Source organism: Pholis gunnellus (genome assembly GCF_910591455.1).
Source record: "Pholis gunnellus genome assembly, chromosome: 17".
NCBI classification, from domain to species: Eukaryota; Metazoa; Chordata; class Actinopteri; order Perciformes; family Pholidae; genus Pholis; species Pholis gunnellus.
Genome location: NC_136544.1, coordinates 2893583 through 2910178, shown reverse-complemented (window position 1 = coordinate 2910178; position 16596 = coordinate 2893583). Strand labels below are relative to the sequence as shown.

The 16596-nt window shown below is 42.2% G+C and overlaps 1 protein-coding gene across 2 annotated transcripts; it reads left to right on the top strand.

The window, feature by feature from the left end:
• Nucleotides 1–4334: 4334 nt before the first annotated feature.
• On the top strand, nt 4335–12500 carry slc16a6b (solute carrier family 16 member 6b). 2 transcript variants are annotated; one of them, XM_079177983.1, is made up of 6 exons: nt 4335–4360; nt 8296–8543; nt 9127–9270; nt 10013–10141; nt 11043–11915; nt 12015–12500. In XM_079177983.1, the coding sequence occupies exons 2-6, from the start codon at nt 8312–8314 to the stop codon at nt 12269–12271; spliced, it is 1635 nt and encodes a 544-aa protein (XP_079034109.1). In that variant the 5' UTR covers nt 4335–4360; nt 8296–8311; the 3' UTR covers nt 12272–12500. The 2 variants fall into 2 exon arrangements, with proteins under 2 accessions (XP_079034109.1, XP_079034110.1); XM_079177984.1 differs by lacking the exons at nt 4335–4360; nt 8296–8543 and having other exon boundaries at nt 9154–9270; nt 9905–10141.
• The last annotated feature ends 4096 nt before the right edge of the window (nt 12501–16596 follow it).

The following is a 16596-nucleotide window of genomic DNA, read 5'->3' as shown; positions in this document are numbered from 1 at the left end:
GTGACCATGGTCAGACGACATGATGTGCGGCGTTGTACAGTTTGTGAGGAGCCTAAACTGTCCCCATTTGAACATGAATGTTAATCTTTCCCTTTGAGGACGCCTCCTCAAAGGTTGCGTCATAAGAGGAAAGGATCGGTCCAAGATCAATTCAGATGGCTTAGACTGACACAAAACAACTGTACTATGTCAGTCTTGTCTTCTCTAAGGTTAGTTTACAATAAGTTCAAAAAGCAAATAATGTACATTTTACTGCACGGGTACTTTTACTTTCTGCACTTAAAGTACATTTTGCTGATAATAACATACTTGACTTAGGTTTTGAATGCAGGTATTTTACTCATAGTGGATTATTGTTTCATCAGTAAGGTATTAGTACGTTTACTGCAGTGAGGATCTGAATACTTTTTCATCCACTAATTACTTGTAAGTGATTTAACAGTTAATATACAAACAGTGGTCTCTAATCTTGGCTCCAGATCTTTGAGCAGGTCCAAATTGTTGCTCATATTATATACAACTACATTATATCTCTTCCGCTAACACAACAGTATGATTAAATATGATCGCATCATGTTTTAATCAATTAAGATCAAAGAGTGTCTTTGAGCTGTTTGTCACAGTTTGACTATCAAACACACATTGTCTGTAATAGAATGATGGAGTGAATTTAAATCAATCTGAGTAACTTGACTTTAACACATTTTTAATTATTGTATTTAACAACGCTATTAACATCATTTCTATTTCATCAGCCTCTACAGTCTGATACGTTTACAGCTGTCAGACAAATGTAGAACATCCTGCATGTAGTGGAGTAGTGTTTAGTGGCGGATTGAAAACCACCTCTGACAAACCTGGCGTCTGTGTCAGTGATATCCGGTTTATCCAAAGACGAGCATTGTAACCAATTAGATGTAGAGATACAATGGAGACTGGGTCCGCCCACTTACTGTCAAAAAGAAAATCTACTCGAGAGCGAGAAGAATAAAGTTTCGCTAGCGAGCAGTGTTAAGCTTCTCGAGCGACTTTTGCTCGCGCAAGAGTGAATTTTGCTCGCGGAGTGATATAAAAGCGCTCGTCAAAGTAAAATACGCGCGCGCATGGATCTCATTTGTGCTCTCGGATTTTGACAGTGATTTGCCTTCATATATTTCTCTTGCATATCTTGCATTCTGTCCCATTTATACAAGGATGCTGTCACAGTTTAGTGCCACACATCAATCAAACACCAAAGAAGACATCTATATGTACCTGTAAAATGTGCTTGTTGGGTCGCTACTGCACCTCCACACACACGGACCCATTATTCATGTTCATTATTTAAAGCAACATGTAAGCACAACATGAAGAAAAACAAAGTCTTTATTTGTGTGACACAGTGTCCCTCTAAACCAGATTAGGTAATAAAGCAGGAGCCCATAGTCTTTCTACCAGGACACCATGCGTTAGTAGTTTCAACCTTATGTCTTCTGAGACTCTCTCCAGTGTCTGGACTACATGGTGCCGTTAGCTTGTGATGAAGACATCAAGGTGTTCATGTGTTCAACCAATAAGGCCAAACCTGTATGAAGCTAGGGACACTTTAATACAATACATATTTTCCATCTTACCAGTAGTGCTATTTACTAATCTAGATAGTTTTGGTGTAAGATGCTTGGTGTTGGAGATATTGGTCTTAGAGATGTCTGCCTTCTCTCCAATATAATGGGACTATTTGACACTCTGCTTGTGGTTCTTAAAACAGCAACAAATACACTTGAAAGACTCATCAGCAATGTCTCTTTGCAGAAATGACGTGTTCACTGATCACAATCCACAGACCTGGTTGTGAGCAATTTTAGAAAGAGATGTTGCTGTTGAGTTTCAAATCTATTTGATAAATATATAGTCAATTTGGTCCCATTATGTTGGAGAGAAGGCAGACATCTCCAATAGTAACATCGGACACCAAAACAGTCTAGATTGCTAAATAGCATTAGAGATAAGAGGAAAAATATGTGTTTTGGATTCTGCTTACAGCTGCAAACTACTAGAGGATCAAACCTCCTAAAGAACTTGTGTCATTAACCCTGAACAGATTACGGTGTTCAGCAATTATCACAGGTTATGTTCTGTAGAATCCAGTGGTGGCTGGTGGAACATGTTCTAGGTAGGGCTGTGCCACATCCAATTCATTTCAGTAGTAATGCGTGTTTGATACATTAAAGCATCAAACATGCATTACTACTTTGCAGTTAAATATTTAACATTTATTCCAACACGAAAAAAAGCAGTAAATAACACTTTGACAAACAAGTCAGGACATCTTATTTTAGTCTCTTCAGGCAATTCAGTATAATATAATGATATATATATAATATAATAATATTCAGTATAATATAAAACACACACATATATACATATACAATATAATAGAACATGTTTATTTATTGAGATGCCCCTAAGGACCTTGTTATAGGAGGTAAAGATCTGGAGAAGTAAACATGAAGTGTAAATAGGAATACTGATGTTAAATTAAGCTATGATGAGTTTTCACTCTTAATTTATCATCTCTATTAAATGTTGATGCCTCCATGACCAAGTTAAGATGAGACTGAGGACAACTATGTACAAGAACAGATGTTATCTTTGCCTAATATGTAGCTTGACAGAGTTCTCATGTGTGCCCTGGTGTTCTCATGTCTCCTTACCTCCTCATCCCTCACTCCCTACCCTGGTGTTCTCACGTTTCCTTACCTCCTCCTCCCTCACTCCCTACCCTGGTGTTCTCATGTTTCCTTACCTCCTCATCCCTCACTCCCTAACTGTCCGTGCTGGATCTGTCCTCGTTGTTTTAAAAAGCTAAATAAGTTATTAGCATGACTGCATCCAGCTAGCCAAACCTGTCTGGTACAGCTAGTAGAGAAGCTTCATGTACTGCTTCCCTTTCCCGCTAGTCTGCTTTATTTATTTATTAACGTAAGCTAACGTTAGCTAGCCACCACACCATAGGATTGACAGGAGCCGCGAGAGCGCAGCATTACGATTTGAACCACGTCGGAGTTGGAGATGCGTGTAAGTGTGTGTAGCAAGTGGGGCTAGCTAAAGTTGTTATGCTTACAAAATGTCTTTCTCTCACTGTTTCAGAGAAAGCATGTAGACCACCTTCAAAAATATGGAGAGCTGACATCAACATAGAAACAGGGCTCCTGAGACTCCCTCCACCAGCAAGCAGACCACATTAGTGAACACCTTGACTGTGTCTCAGAGCTACAGTGACAAAGCTGTCGTGAAGTATGTGGTCCAAGGGCTCCATCCATTCTGTGTTGTTGATCAAGAACCATTTGTGAAGGAACTGCAGCCTAATGCAAAAATGATGACACGAAAGTGCACAAATCAGGCCCATAGGAGTTTACAAGGCAGGTGTCCAGGGTCCTGCACGGACCTGGTGCATCAAGTTGATATGTTTTGCTGAACACAATATTATGCATTTGTTCTCTACATCCTCTAGTCAGAATGAGCAGACTTATAAACACACTGTTCACACACTCCTTCAACACACTCCTTCATAGTGTCATATTGCTTTTCGGAGAATTATGATGATAAGTTCATAGTACATGCAAATGTATACTTATGTACCATATATTATGTTGAACATTGTTGCTCCTGGATGGATCACAGCCAACCCAATTATTTTCAACACAACTCCTTGTCCTTGGTCATGGTGGCCACAGCACTTAAAAGAATAAACTTCATAATTCTCAAAATTCTGACCCTTTGCTTTTGTATTAACAGCATTTACTTGTACTTTTACTTTTATTACTTAAGTACATTTAATATCAGAACATTACTTTTGATACTTAAGTACAGTAAATATCAGATACTTTAAGACTTTTACTCAAATAGTATGCTAATAGGTGACTTTCAGTCATTTTCCAGTAAGGTATCTTTACTTTTACTCGAGTATGGCTTTTGGGTACTTTGTACTTTGATGTGGCCTAACATTAGCCATTATAACCAGATGTAACCTCACACCCAGAGGCCTAACGGACTGCTGAGGGGAGACAGAGACAACAAGAAAGCAACCTGGTGACATGTAGAAACTGACTGGACAAACATCCAGTCATCTTTAGAGTTGTACTGAACTCACTGACATCTGTTCTTTAATCACACCCTGGCTATGTTGGACTTGTGTTGCAGATCAGGGGCACATCTCAAATAGGATGGCAGAGGGTTGGTGGGTCACTGAGGTTGCATCTGGGAGGCCAATCATATTTCAAGGCTGGAACTCTTTAGACACACCCAAGTCTCAAACAGAAACGTAAACAGGCACTGAACACAACACAAGTCAAAGGATCAGTCACACAGAGAGAGAGAGGTGAGTCATTCATTAGTTATACTCAACTAAATACTGGCATTCTCAAACATGTGCAAAGTAAAAATGATATTTAAATAAAAGGAAGTATTTTATTCCGAAAGGGTCGATAGCTTTATCTTGCACAGCTTGCATTTATGTAAGAACATATCGGCAATCACATAGCCTACTATTGAGGACGGTTTTCAAATGTTCCAACGTTTCACAGTTATGTCATCTGCACTCTGTGTGGCTGTTTGTGAGGAAGACCTTCTGCCTTTTCACCACAAGAGCAGCCGTTTTTCCTCTCTTCTCCTTCTACATCCATGCTCTTCACACACACACACACACACACACACACACACACACACACACACACACACACACGCACACACACGCACACACACACGCACACACACGCACACACGCACGCACGCACACACACACGCACGCACACACACACGAGTTATTTTATTTATGTCACAGAAATAAGCCTATACATATCAAAACTATCATCGTGTGACCACATTGATGAGACCTTGTTCTATAAATCACTAACAGGCTGCCAAGAATATTTATGTTTGTGGTTAACACCGTTTATATTTTGGTGGTGTTTTTTTTCTCCACCGGGACAGAAACGCATCATCAGAACAGCGAAGGCGGCTGTTGAATTGCGTGTGTGTGCGTGTGCGCGCGCTTGTATGCGTCTGTGTGTGTGTGTGTTTGTGAGCGAGAGAAGAGAGAGACCGGACTTCCTCGTCTCTCACGAGGAGCGCCCTGCGCGTCCATGAAGCCGAGAGGGATGTGCGTGCCCGCGTCTGAGTACCGGTTAGAACCGGTAAAGAGCTGTGAAAGCAGCCCGTAGCTACACAATCCGGTGGAGACAAAAGATGCAGCTGGCTGTAGTGGTGCCACATCGGCTTTACTATTGGCCTTTTTTATTTATTCATTATACTGAGCAATAGGGTTAGTTTTTAGAAATAAAAAAGAATATTTAAAAACACACGTTGGCTTTGTGAATAGTCACGTTACATCAGCGAATGACTTTAAAGACACAACGGAATAAGGACGCGAGAGGCTGCTTCGGTCAGCTGCCGGTAAGTACCGTTAACGTGTCACAGTATTCTCAGCTCACGGCGGAGCGCACCGGCGAATAACGGAAGTCTGGATGAACAATGATGGATGCGGCACACTGACCGCCCTCCTCTGCACTGCGGTCCAGTGTCTACGTGTATTTAATCACAGACCTGGCAAAGAGGAGTCACAGTACAACCCTTCCGTGTCAAAATGAGAGTGTATGGCTCATTCTAAAGGTAGCCGGAGTCCACATGTTCTGCGGGTTTTTTACCAAGTAAGGGGTTAAAAAGCATACCATATCTAGCACAACCTGTTCTCCAGCTGGGAGGAACAGATCATCTAGTTTGTGGGCGGGTCAATGACATGACGTCCATATTTTAGTGTCCAAGTCCATTATTTCCTTTTAAAATAATTTGATCAATTCATGACATGTCATTTCATTCAATAAAAGCGATTGAGTTTGAATACATTTTCAGTACAATATTCATTCTTTTATGTTTTGGCATCTCAAACCATGAAAATGTCTGCAAATGTGCAGACTAAGAAAACTATCAAAAAATTGTATTTTAATGATAATAAATTCAAAATTAATACAATGGCATGATTTTATCCTTGATACCTTCAAAATAAACACCATTTTACAAATACCTATATTTTAAAGCAATAGCGATCATTAAAAATCTTTTGTCCAACAATTTGAATGTTTTGAATGTTGTCAGGGTGGCACAACTGCGAAGATGGGACTTTTATTATAAAATGAAAGTGTAAATGAACAGTAAACAGGATATTGCATCATCAAGAGGACCTCAACTGATCTTTATGGCAGAGTACACACTGTACAGTGTAGCTTTACGATTGTTCATGAATAAACACTGTGTGCAGTGTAGCTTTACGATTGTTTATGAATAAACACTGTGCAGTGTAGTTTTACGATTGTTTATGAATAAACACTGTGTGCAGTGTAGCTTTACGATTGTTTATGAATAAACACTGTGCAGTGTAGTTTTATGATTGTTTATGAATAAACACTGCAGTGTAGCTTTATGATTGTTCATGAATAAACACTGTGCAGTGTAGCTTTACGATTGTTCATGAATAAACACTGCAGTGTAGCTTTACGATTGTTTATGAATAAACACTGTACAGTGTAGCTTTACGATTGTTTATGAATAAACAGTGTGCAGTGTAGTTTTACGATTGTTTATGAATAAACACTGTGCAGTGTAGCTTTATGATTGTTCATGAATAAACACTGTGTACAGTGTAGCTTTACGATTGTTTATGAATAAACAGTGTGCAGTGTAGCTTTACAATTGTTCATGAATAAACACTGTGCAGTGTAGCTTTACGATTGTTCATGAATAAACACTGTGCAGTGTAGCTTTACGATTGTTCATGAATAAACACTGTGCAGTGTAGCTTTATGATTGTTCATGAATAAACATTGTGTGCAGTGTAGCTTTACGATTGTTCATGAATAAACACTGTGCAGTGTAGCTTTACGATTGTTCATGAATAAACACTGTGTGCAGTGTAGCTTTATGATTGTTCATGAAAAAACACTGTGTGCAGTGTAGCTTTACGATTGTTCATGAATAAACACTGTGTGCAGTGTAGCTTTACGATTGTTCATGAATAAACACTGTGCAGTGTAGCTTTACGATTGTTCATGAATAAACACTGTGTGCAGTGTAGCTTTACGATTGTTCATGAATAAACACTGTGTACAGTGTAGCTTTACAATTGTTTATGAATAAACAGTGTGCAGTGTAGTTTTACGATTGTTTATGAATAAACACTGTGTACAGTGTAGCTTTACGATTGTTTATGAATAAACAGTGTGCAGTGTAGTTTTACGATTGTTTATGAATAAACACTGTGCAGTGTAGCTTTATGATTGTTCATGAATAAACACTGTGTACAGTGTAGCTTTACGATTGTTTATGAATAAACAGTGTGCAGTGTAGCTTTACAATTGTTCATGAATAAACACTGTGCAGTGTAGCTTTACGATTGTTCATGAATAAACACTGTGCAGTGTAGCTTTACGATTGTTCATGAATAAACACTGTGCAGTGTAGCTTTATGATTGTTCATGAATAAACATTGTGTGCAGTGTAGCTTTACGATTGTTCATGAATAAACACTGTGCAGTGTAGCTTTACGATTGTTCATGAATAAACACTGTGTGCAGTGTAGCTTTATGATTGTTCATGAATAAACACTGTGTGCAGTGTAGCTTTACGATTGTTCATGAATAAACACTGTGTGCAGTGTAGCTTTACGATTGTTCATGAATAAACACTGTGCAGTGTAGCTTTACGATTGTTCATGAATAAACACTGTGTGCAGTGTAGCTTTACGATTGTTCATGAATAAACACTGTGCAGTGTAGCTTTACGATTGTTCATGAATAAACACTGTGCAGTGTAGCTTTACGATTGTTCATGAATAAACACTTTGTGCAGTGTAGCTTTACGATTGTTCATGAATAAACACTGTGTGCAGCCTCCTTCTACTTGATTCAACGTTGTCTTTAACAACGTTTTCATTAAGTTAGGTTGGCCTACACAACCCTTTTAGAACAAGCTATTTAAAATGAATCTGTGCACCAGAGAGAGACGTGAAACATTGTGTCAGCAAACTATTTGAAGATGAATGGACAATCCTAGGCCAACAATATGGCGGAAAGCAGAAAACCAAACTATTCAATCAAATTTCAGTCCCAACTCTGTTTCCAGCCGCAAAGAGCTGTTTCCACAGAGATAAGTGTGTGTCTGTCAGTGAGGGTTGGAGTTCTTCTGCCCCCAGATATAATAAATTCATGGTCAAGTAGGACTTCAGAATGAGCTCACTGATGACCTCTCTGTTTCTTCCTCCAGGTGGCCTGCTGCAGCCATGAGGACACCCCATTTCCAGCGGTGTTTGGGTCCAAATGTTTACCCAGAGGTGCCTGAAGGCGGCTGGGGCTGGGCTGTGGCCGCGGCCTTCTTCTGGGTGGAGGTCTGTACCTATGGGACCATCAAGAGTGTTGGTGTCTTCCTCCAGGACCTGATGGAAGAGTTTGGGGAGAGCAACAGCCGAGTGTCATGGGTTTTCTCCATCTGTGTCTTCATCTTCAGCTTCACTGGTCAGTCACTCGGCCTCTACTCATCTGTTTCTCCTTTGTCTGTAATCGTCCTGTTACAGTGTGACTGACATGGAGGACGTCACGCTGTGGTCTCCAGTGAGAGCAGCAGCTGGTGCTCGTTGTGACGCATCGCAGTTGTCGTCCTCTCCTTTAATACAACTCGTGTGTTCTTCTTGTGACGGTGCGTCTTGAGGCTCATACGTGACGTCATTCGTTGATCCTAAAGGTGCGTTCACACCAAACGTGACGTGAACGCACCTTGAGAACGTTCCTCAGACCGACATCTTCCACAACACGAACCTGCAGTTTGTCTCCACTTCTCTGTAGCATGTGTTAGCTTGTGTTGCTTTAGTTTCCCTAAACTTCTCCCACGCGCTGCATCAACGTAGTCTGAAGACTTCCTCCACCGCTGCCAGTGAGCAACGCACTTTCAAAATAATAATAAAAAAAAAACTGCGTTAACACGAGATAAAATAATTGTCGGCGTTAATTAATTTATGTGTTAACACGATAATAACGCGTTAACTTGCTCAGCACTAATACATATATAATTTACTTATTATTTATTTCACCCCCACTCCAGCCCCCCTGTCAACGATGCTGAGCAACCGCTTCGGCTTTCGACCAGTGGTGATGATGGGAGGCTTCCTCATGAGCCTGGGAACCATCACCTCCGCCTTCAGCAGCTCCATCAACGAGATGTACATCACCATGGGTATTATCTCAGGTACTTATCATTTATCATACTCACACCACCAGCTATATATCTGTCAGTCGGTCTGTCTGTGTGTCTTTGTGTGTGTGTGTGTGTCTGTCTGTCTGTCTGTCTGTGTGTGTGTGTGTGTGTGTGTGTGTGTGTGTGTGTGTGTGTTTATAATAGTAACATGCTGTTCACAGAGTGACTGTATACCTCTTGCAGATGTGTTTGTCTTGTTTACAGTCCCATCCTGTAATGAATGAACTCCAGCAGTGTCAACAACAGAATCTCAATCAGTTTGTTTCTTCCAGAAGAGGCCAATGACTGAGAGGTGATCAGCCTCTAAACACCATACAGCTGTGTTTAGTCTCTAGGAAGGAGCAGTGCAGGGAAACTGGAGCAGCCAAATAGTCCCCAAAAAACACTAAATTCTCTTTCAGAGCCAGATTGACAGAACAAAAAGTGGCTGAGGAGGAAGGAATAAATGGACTGAATGAAAGTCATGGATTGGATGATGATGATGATGACATTGGTGAAATACGTTTTAGTTGGCTCTCTTACTGGGATTACCATGTGTGCCTCTGAGATGGACCACAGCTAACTGGACAACCCCTCCCCTCTCTCCCCCTGTCTCTTTATTTTGTCTTTACATGCCTTTTGACAGGAGTGACCTGACGCCTTGATCTTTGATCCAGCCCACTAGCCATGCGGTGCTCCTACCATGTGAGCCAGTGGCTGTCATGTCCCCCTTTCTCTTCTCCTTTGTTTACAGGCCTGGGCTACTGCTTCGCCTTCCTTCCCACCGTCACCATCCTAGCCCAGTACTTCTCCAGACGGCGAGCCCTCGTTACCTCTGTCGCTTCCTCCGGAGAATCTTTCGCCCTATTGGCATTTGCTCCAGGTGAGTGTTCAGTCTCAGAGGGGCAGTGAGCTAAAGTGGAACGATTTTTGAGAATAATAATAATATGGGGTGTGAAAGGTCCTTCTTGACCTGGGAAACTGTTGTTTGACATAAAAAATCTCAACTCGAGCTCCACCTATTTTTTCCCCAGTGGATGGAGTTTTCTCGGTTATCATGGTGATGGCTCAGTATATACAGCTGGGCTGTCAATAAATGTCTTGTAGACCCATTTTTGGAGAATGATGGCGACCCAGACGTCTCTATGAACGCTCTAAACGCTAGGAAAGGTGCTTCAATGCTTCCTTTCTGAGCTCCTTTAGCATAGGATACACTGGACCATCCTTTATGAAAGGGAAGGAGATAATGTCGCCCCACAATTCCTTGCGACAGCAACATTTAAAGCTATATACTATACGGTCGTTCATAAAAAAAACCCGATATGACTATCATGCATTGATTAGTACAGTCATATACTAATGGGATTCATGTTAAATACGGGTGGACAACCATTTCAACATGACAAATACAAGGAGAAAACAAAACTGTAAACATGTGTTATGTAATGACCAAAATCAATATTCTGCTGACCCTTAACGTCACTGTCTGCCATTACGAATCCATATTTAATGTAGTAATCTCCTTTTTTTACTGTATGTTTTTTATTTATGTGAATTCTTGAGTACATTTAAATAAACTATCTCTGTTAATGACCAAAGACGTTTTATTTATTTTAATCTAACCATTCGACAGTACCAACACGGCCCCCTAGATGGCGCTCTGAGGCCCTCCGGTGGTTGACAATAAGTGGTTTAGGTGAAACTCCTGTCAAGTATAGAAGAGTACAGTGAGTGGACCTTGAGTATTGAATAGTAATATAACGGCTGCTGTCCTCTCTCCACAGCGCTCTCTACACTGAAGGAACACATTGGCTGGCGCTACTGTCTGGTTGTCCTCGGCACCTTTCAGGCTTCTGTGATTTGCTGTGGGCTTCTCCTCCGTCCAATCATTATTGATACGGAGCCTATAAAGGAGGGCAAAGAATCAGAGTCTCTGCCTTTGAAAGAGCTGCAGACTGCTTATGAGCTGGAGAACGAACAAACCGGGACTTCCATCAGTTCAGGGGACTCGGGTGTCACCTCCCTCTCTACTTCCAACGGAGACCTGAGGACTGCAGGAACTGAAAACAAGGCTCTGATGGAGTGGGAGGTGCAGGACAAACAGAGCATGGAGTCGTCACTGTCCACCCCCCCCGCCCAAGTCAAGGTAGAGGCGGGTCCTCTCCATGCATCCAGCTCCAAAACTCTGGACTTTTCTGTGCTCAGAGACGGTGCCTTCATCTGGTACTCCCTCTTTGGCTTGTTCGCCACGCTGGGCTTCTTCGCCCCGCAGCTTTACATCATCGAACTGAGCAAGAGCCGGGGCATGGAGCCCAGCTGGGCCTCCTACATGCTCTCTGTGATGGCTGTGGCCGAGATCTTCGGCCGCTTGTCCATCGGAGTGGTGTTGAATAAAGTCCACTGCAGGAAGACCCTGGTGCTGCTGGGCTGTGTGGTTCTGCTGTGCCTGGTGCTGGTGGCCTTCACTATTGTGTGGGAGTTCTGGGGCCTAGTGGTCTGCTGCGCCCTCTACGGCTACTTCATGGGCACCGTCGCCTCCGTTCACGTCCCAATGTTGGCTGAGGAGGACGTGGTGGGCATCCAGAAGATGGCATCGTCTGTGGGAGTTTACATCTTCATCCAGAGCTTTGCTGGTCTGGCAGGGCCACCACTAGGAGGTACAGGATCTCTGCTTCTTTTACTGTTGGCCTTCTCTCTGATTGCACTCCTCAGTTAACCTCTCTATAGCACTTTCTAACCGCTGTCTCTTCTTTCAGGTGTGTTGGTAGATGTCACACAGAACTACGGCGCTGCCTTCTACTCATGTGCTGTGGGAATGGGCCTCAGTGCCATTTGCCTGGCTCTGGTTGGTCCGACCAAGGCCGGCATGTGCCAGAGACAAAGCAGACACGAAGAGGCAGGCAGGAGTGCAGAGGAAGAGGAGGAACTGTCTGAGGATAGCGGCCAGTCTGACTTTATGGAAGTGGACTTGGTCAGACAGGCTGCGGACCAGGACAACGTCTCTGTAATATGAAACCGAATCCAACATGAAATCACCTTTAGCTGCTTCACTACTACATTTCTGTTCCAGCTGCTCAGGGCAAGAGCTCGCTCACACAATCCTCTGTGCATCAGTCTGATTCCCTTTATCTCAGGAAAGAAGTGTTGTTGTCATGTATACTGAAGTATGAGTTGGACAAAACAGTGGTGGGCCGTGCATTTTATACCTGGGCCTTCTGTGCTGTCCTACTACACTTGAGCCATCTCCCAATAAGCTCATTATGATGCTACAGCTATGGTTATTTGTTTCTAGGGGTGTAACAATACACGTATTCGTATTAAACCGTTCGGTACGAGGCTTACGAAACGAACAATACGTTTGAATAATACGAGTGTATTTGGAAAATGCAGAAGCTTAAATTGTGGGAAATATAATGTTTTTGGTGGACTGAGCTCACGTAGGAGTCAACGGGCTGTGACCTCTGAACCCGGAACAATAATGTCTTCAGGGACGCTACGGGGAAACAGCCCGAACGGATTCAGTTGTCCGGACAATAACCCCGCGATGACGGGATGCTTCGTCATTAACGGACAATGCCTATAGGCCAAATCAATGTAACACAATGACAAGAACAAACTCACAAGAACAAAGCAACAAATCAATCCAGCAACACTGCAGCACTAGAGCACGAGCCATTCATATTATTCATAAAAACGACACGACAGACGTCATAGAACACAGTAGTAAAGCTACTGCAGATGTAAAAACACAAAATTCACAATTCACTTACCAAAGCTGCCTTCACTTAAAGACAAAGTCCATCCTCCTTTCTTTGTTAACAAAGAGTTTAAAACCGCGGTTGTTCAGAACATCGGTGCGGGTCAGTTCCAGCCAGAGTCCTCCTGCGAACGTGTTCGTTGAGTTGTAGATCCACAAAAGTTTTCAAAAGCACGTAGCTTGTGCGTGTCCTGTCTTGTAGCTGCCTTGGTTAGCATAGCGTAGCTCCAAACAGCTCCAAACACCAAGAGCTCAGTTGCAAATGAAACGCATTCTTAGCCATAAAATGTGCAGCGCTTCTCCGCCGCTGTCAGCCAGAAATAACATTCGTACAAATCCTTTTCCTGGCTGGGTCAGGGCTGCTAGCTGTGGGGTTGACTGACCCTTTGATACGATGTCCCGTTTTTCTGCAAATGTCAGAAAAATGTCCTTCAGCCATTGAGTGTTACAAAAACACAGCTAGGTAAAAAGAATCTACACCAGGCAAAATGCTAAAAATGTCATAACTTCTGTTACATATGTTTCAACTTGAACTCTTACTAAACACTAGGATCTGCTAGCTAGCTTTCTGTTTGACAAAAGTCACGCTGGCCCACTGACCAATCACGGCGCACGTTAATGCAGACGTACTTAGCAGGCTACCTGGGTGCCACTGGCACGTCAAAGAATACGCCCAACATGTCAAACTAAAGATCTGATTGATTGACGACTATGACAATCAACAATACCGTCCCCATTCACTTAAACTGCAAAGGCTCTCTCACGGACATCGGGCCTCTCTCCTTACATAGAGACATAGAGGCTGAATCTGATTGGATAAAAGCTCTCCTTGAAACAAGCTGCGCTGGGAAGCAGCGCTGCAGACTGGAAGCAGAGCAACTGAGGAAGACAGGAGCTGTGCAATGAGAGAATAAGCTAATGGGGAAAAATAATTATAATACATGTAGCGTATTTGTGAAAAATTATGAAATGATAAAATAGCTATAACTTAGTGATTGTGTTTAGGCCAGCAGAGAAGGCTTAGCTGGCCCTGACGGCCCACCACTGGTGAGAAGCCTCTGTGACATCAGCCCTGTGTTGAGCTTGTTGATTGGAGCTCATGTCCTCATGAGAGCTCTGCTGAACACCTGCACGTTTGTGTTTATCACCCCATGATGAAAGCACGCTCAACATCCACAGGACACACTGCTTCACTTTCAAATGTAATTCTTCTTGCAAAATGAACCTAGCTGTATGCATTTAATGCACGGACGAGGATTTAACTGCTGCTAAAGCTGGACGAGAGATGTTCATACACGTTTGTCTCCTGTCTGTCTACGCACATTCACGGAATGGACATTTATTTTCTATCACTGAAGCCATATTGGAGCAGTGTATTCTATGATTCTATATAGTGGAGTTTGTGGGATTCATTGTGCATGAGCCTCATTGTGTCTGAAGATCTATTATCAAGCTCTGATCCTGTGGATGCACTGGAGGACAGAGAAGAACTAGTGTTCACCGTGATTCATCATTAGTTAGCCATAGCTAGCTAAATACAATGTTGTACGTTATACATGTTTAAGTGTACAACTAGAGGCGGTCATCTACAGCATACACAGTGGTGTTTTGACAGGTGCAAAACCTAGAAATGTATACAATTTCATATTTTCTACACATTTAACACAGGTGATAATCCATGTACTAATGCAAAGGTATTTCAGCTATGCTCTTCCTCTTTCGTTCTCCACACGGATCATTTACCTGCATTCAACCAAAGTCTGCTCTAACGTGTTGGTCAACACGACTCAGAACGTGAACCAGAACACTTCAGATACCAAAGCCTTCTGCGTATGACTGCAGCGTGTGTGTACAGAGATCAGAATGCTCCGACTAACACACATGGAGGAGGCACAAACGTTTCTTCTTTGACAAGCTAGTACGGTTTTGTCCTGGAGAACCACTCCATGAAACACAACATCCCGTGGTTGCTGGGCGTTGTAGTTTTCCCACATTTGAGGAAGTGTTGTTGTGAATGTGGGGCTATTCCCACATATCTGCCTCTCGCCAACAGGGGGGGGGGGGGGGGGGGGGGGGGGGGGGGGGGGGGGGGGGGGGGGGCTTTGCCATGCTTGTCCCAAATAACCAGTCACCTGTATGTGTCTGTATTGTATAACCTTTATTTAAGCTGTTGATGATATGATGCAACGTTTTTAATAGAACTTTTTCAAAAAGAAATGTATTGACATGAGCTGCCTGCCTGTTAAGTGCTGTTCTACTTTCATTATGTATTATCCAAATAAAATGGCCTCCAAACAGATCTTTTTTTGTGTCTGGTGTTTTGGTTTTTGTCAGCCGCGCTAGTGTCAATAAATTCAGAACAAATCCTTTTTTGACGTTGTGTCACCCAATTCATAAATGGACTTCATGCATTTAAATAGCACCTTTCTAGTCTTCCACTCAGAGCACTGAACACGTCATTCACCCATCCTCACACTCATACATGATGGCACACACACACACACACACACGAAGCTGAACTGGTATGTGGTGCTGACTGTTGATGTTTGGAACAGTTTCTCTCCAATGCTTGAGACTAACATGTGGAATGATATGAGGCAGATAGAACTACAATACTAAATGATAGATCATGTAGGACTCACACATATGTTCCTACAATGCAACATTTCATACATACATTATATTTAATATCATCAAAGTTAATGTTAATATGCAAACATACAATAATAACAAACTAATACATTTTTGAAAGTTCTGGAAAAATGCCAGTAAGTGGAGCATATAGGAACGGTCACACTCTGCATTTCAACAATTAAATCAGATGTTCTGCTTCCAGTAGTTCAATAACTGTAGTTATTGAACTATTTATCTTCTGTTCAGTGGAGCTCAAACTATATTTGGTATGGTTTTTTTTATGGAGTTGGGCATTCAACATGTAGAGAAGTTGTGATGAAAGAAACTTACATTGCATGGTGGGAAATGCAGGATTCTGCGTTTTTGAAGTTTATGTGGAGGGATTAAAGTCAGGATATCTTTGCCATTTTAAAAGTCTTGCTTAAGTCTCCATACCTTTAAGGATGTAATACTAAATCACTGGAGTAGCCTTTCAAGCTCTCCAGCTGTTCACACAAAGCTATTTAAAGTAGAAACAGCATCCTCTGCTGGCTGTCTGTGGCCGTCTCTCTGTGAACACACACCATGATGTCTGAATAATAACCAGCACCTCAAACAATCACCAAAAGGGATAATTTGGCTCAAAGTATGTCGACTCGTGAACTTTCACCTCGTGTGATAGTAGAACATGTGAATCCAAAAGAGGAGAGGGGAGTCTTTAACTTTTGGCAACAGAAGGTAATCACATACCATAATCAAAGACATTGGAAGCGCTCTTGACCCTGCTCATCAGGAGGGCAAACGTTGGCTTCATACCTCATTAAGATTCAATTACAGAGCTTAACTGGTGGAAGCAGCTTTACTTCCATAAAAACAGAAATGAATGGGATGTATGACACTGTAGAGCAGATCTGAAAAATGACAGAGAACATGGAACATCATAAACTCATAATCACTAATGATACAGA

Excerpts from the sequence above, each read along its gene's own strand:
- slc16a6b (XM_079177983.1), top strand. The coding sequence starts at position 8,312 with ATGAGGACACCCCATTTCCAGCGGTGTTTGGGTCCAAATGTTTACCCA. Across the intron at positions 8,544-9,126 it reads CTTCATCTTCAGCTTCACTG|CCCCCCTGTCAACGATGCTG; the intron begins GTCAGTCACTCG and ends CCCCCACTCCAG. Across the intron at positions 9,271-10,012 it reads CACCATGGGTATTATCTCAG|GCCTGGGCTACTGCTTCGCC; the intron begins GTACTTATCATT and ends CTTTGTTTACAG.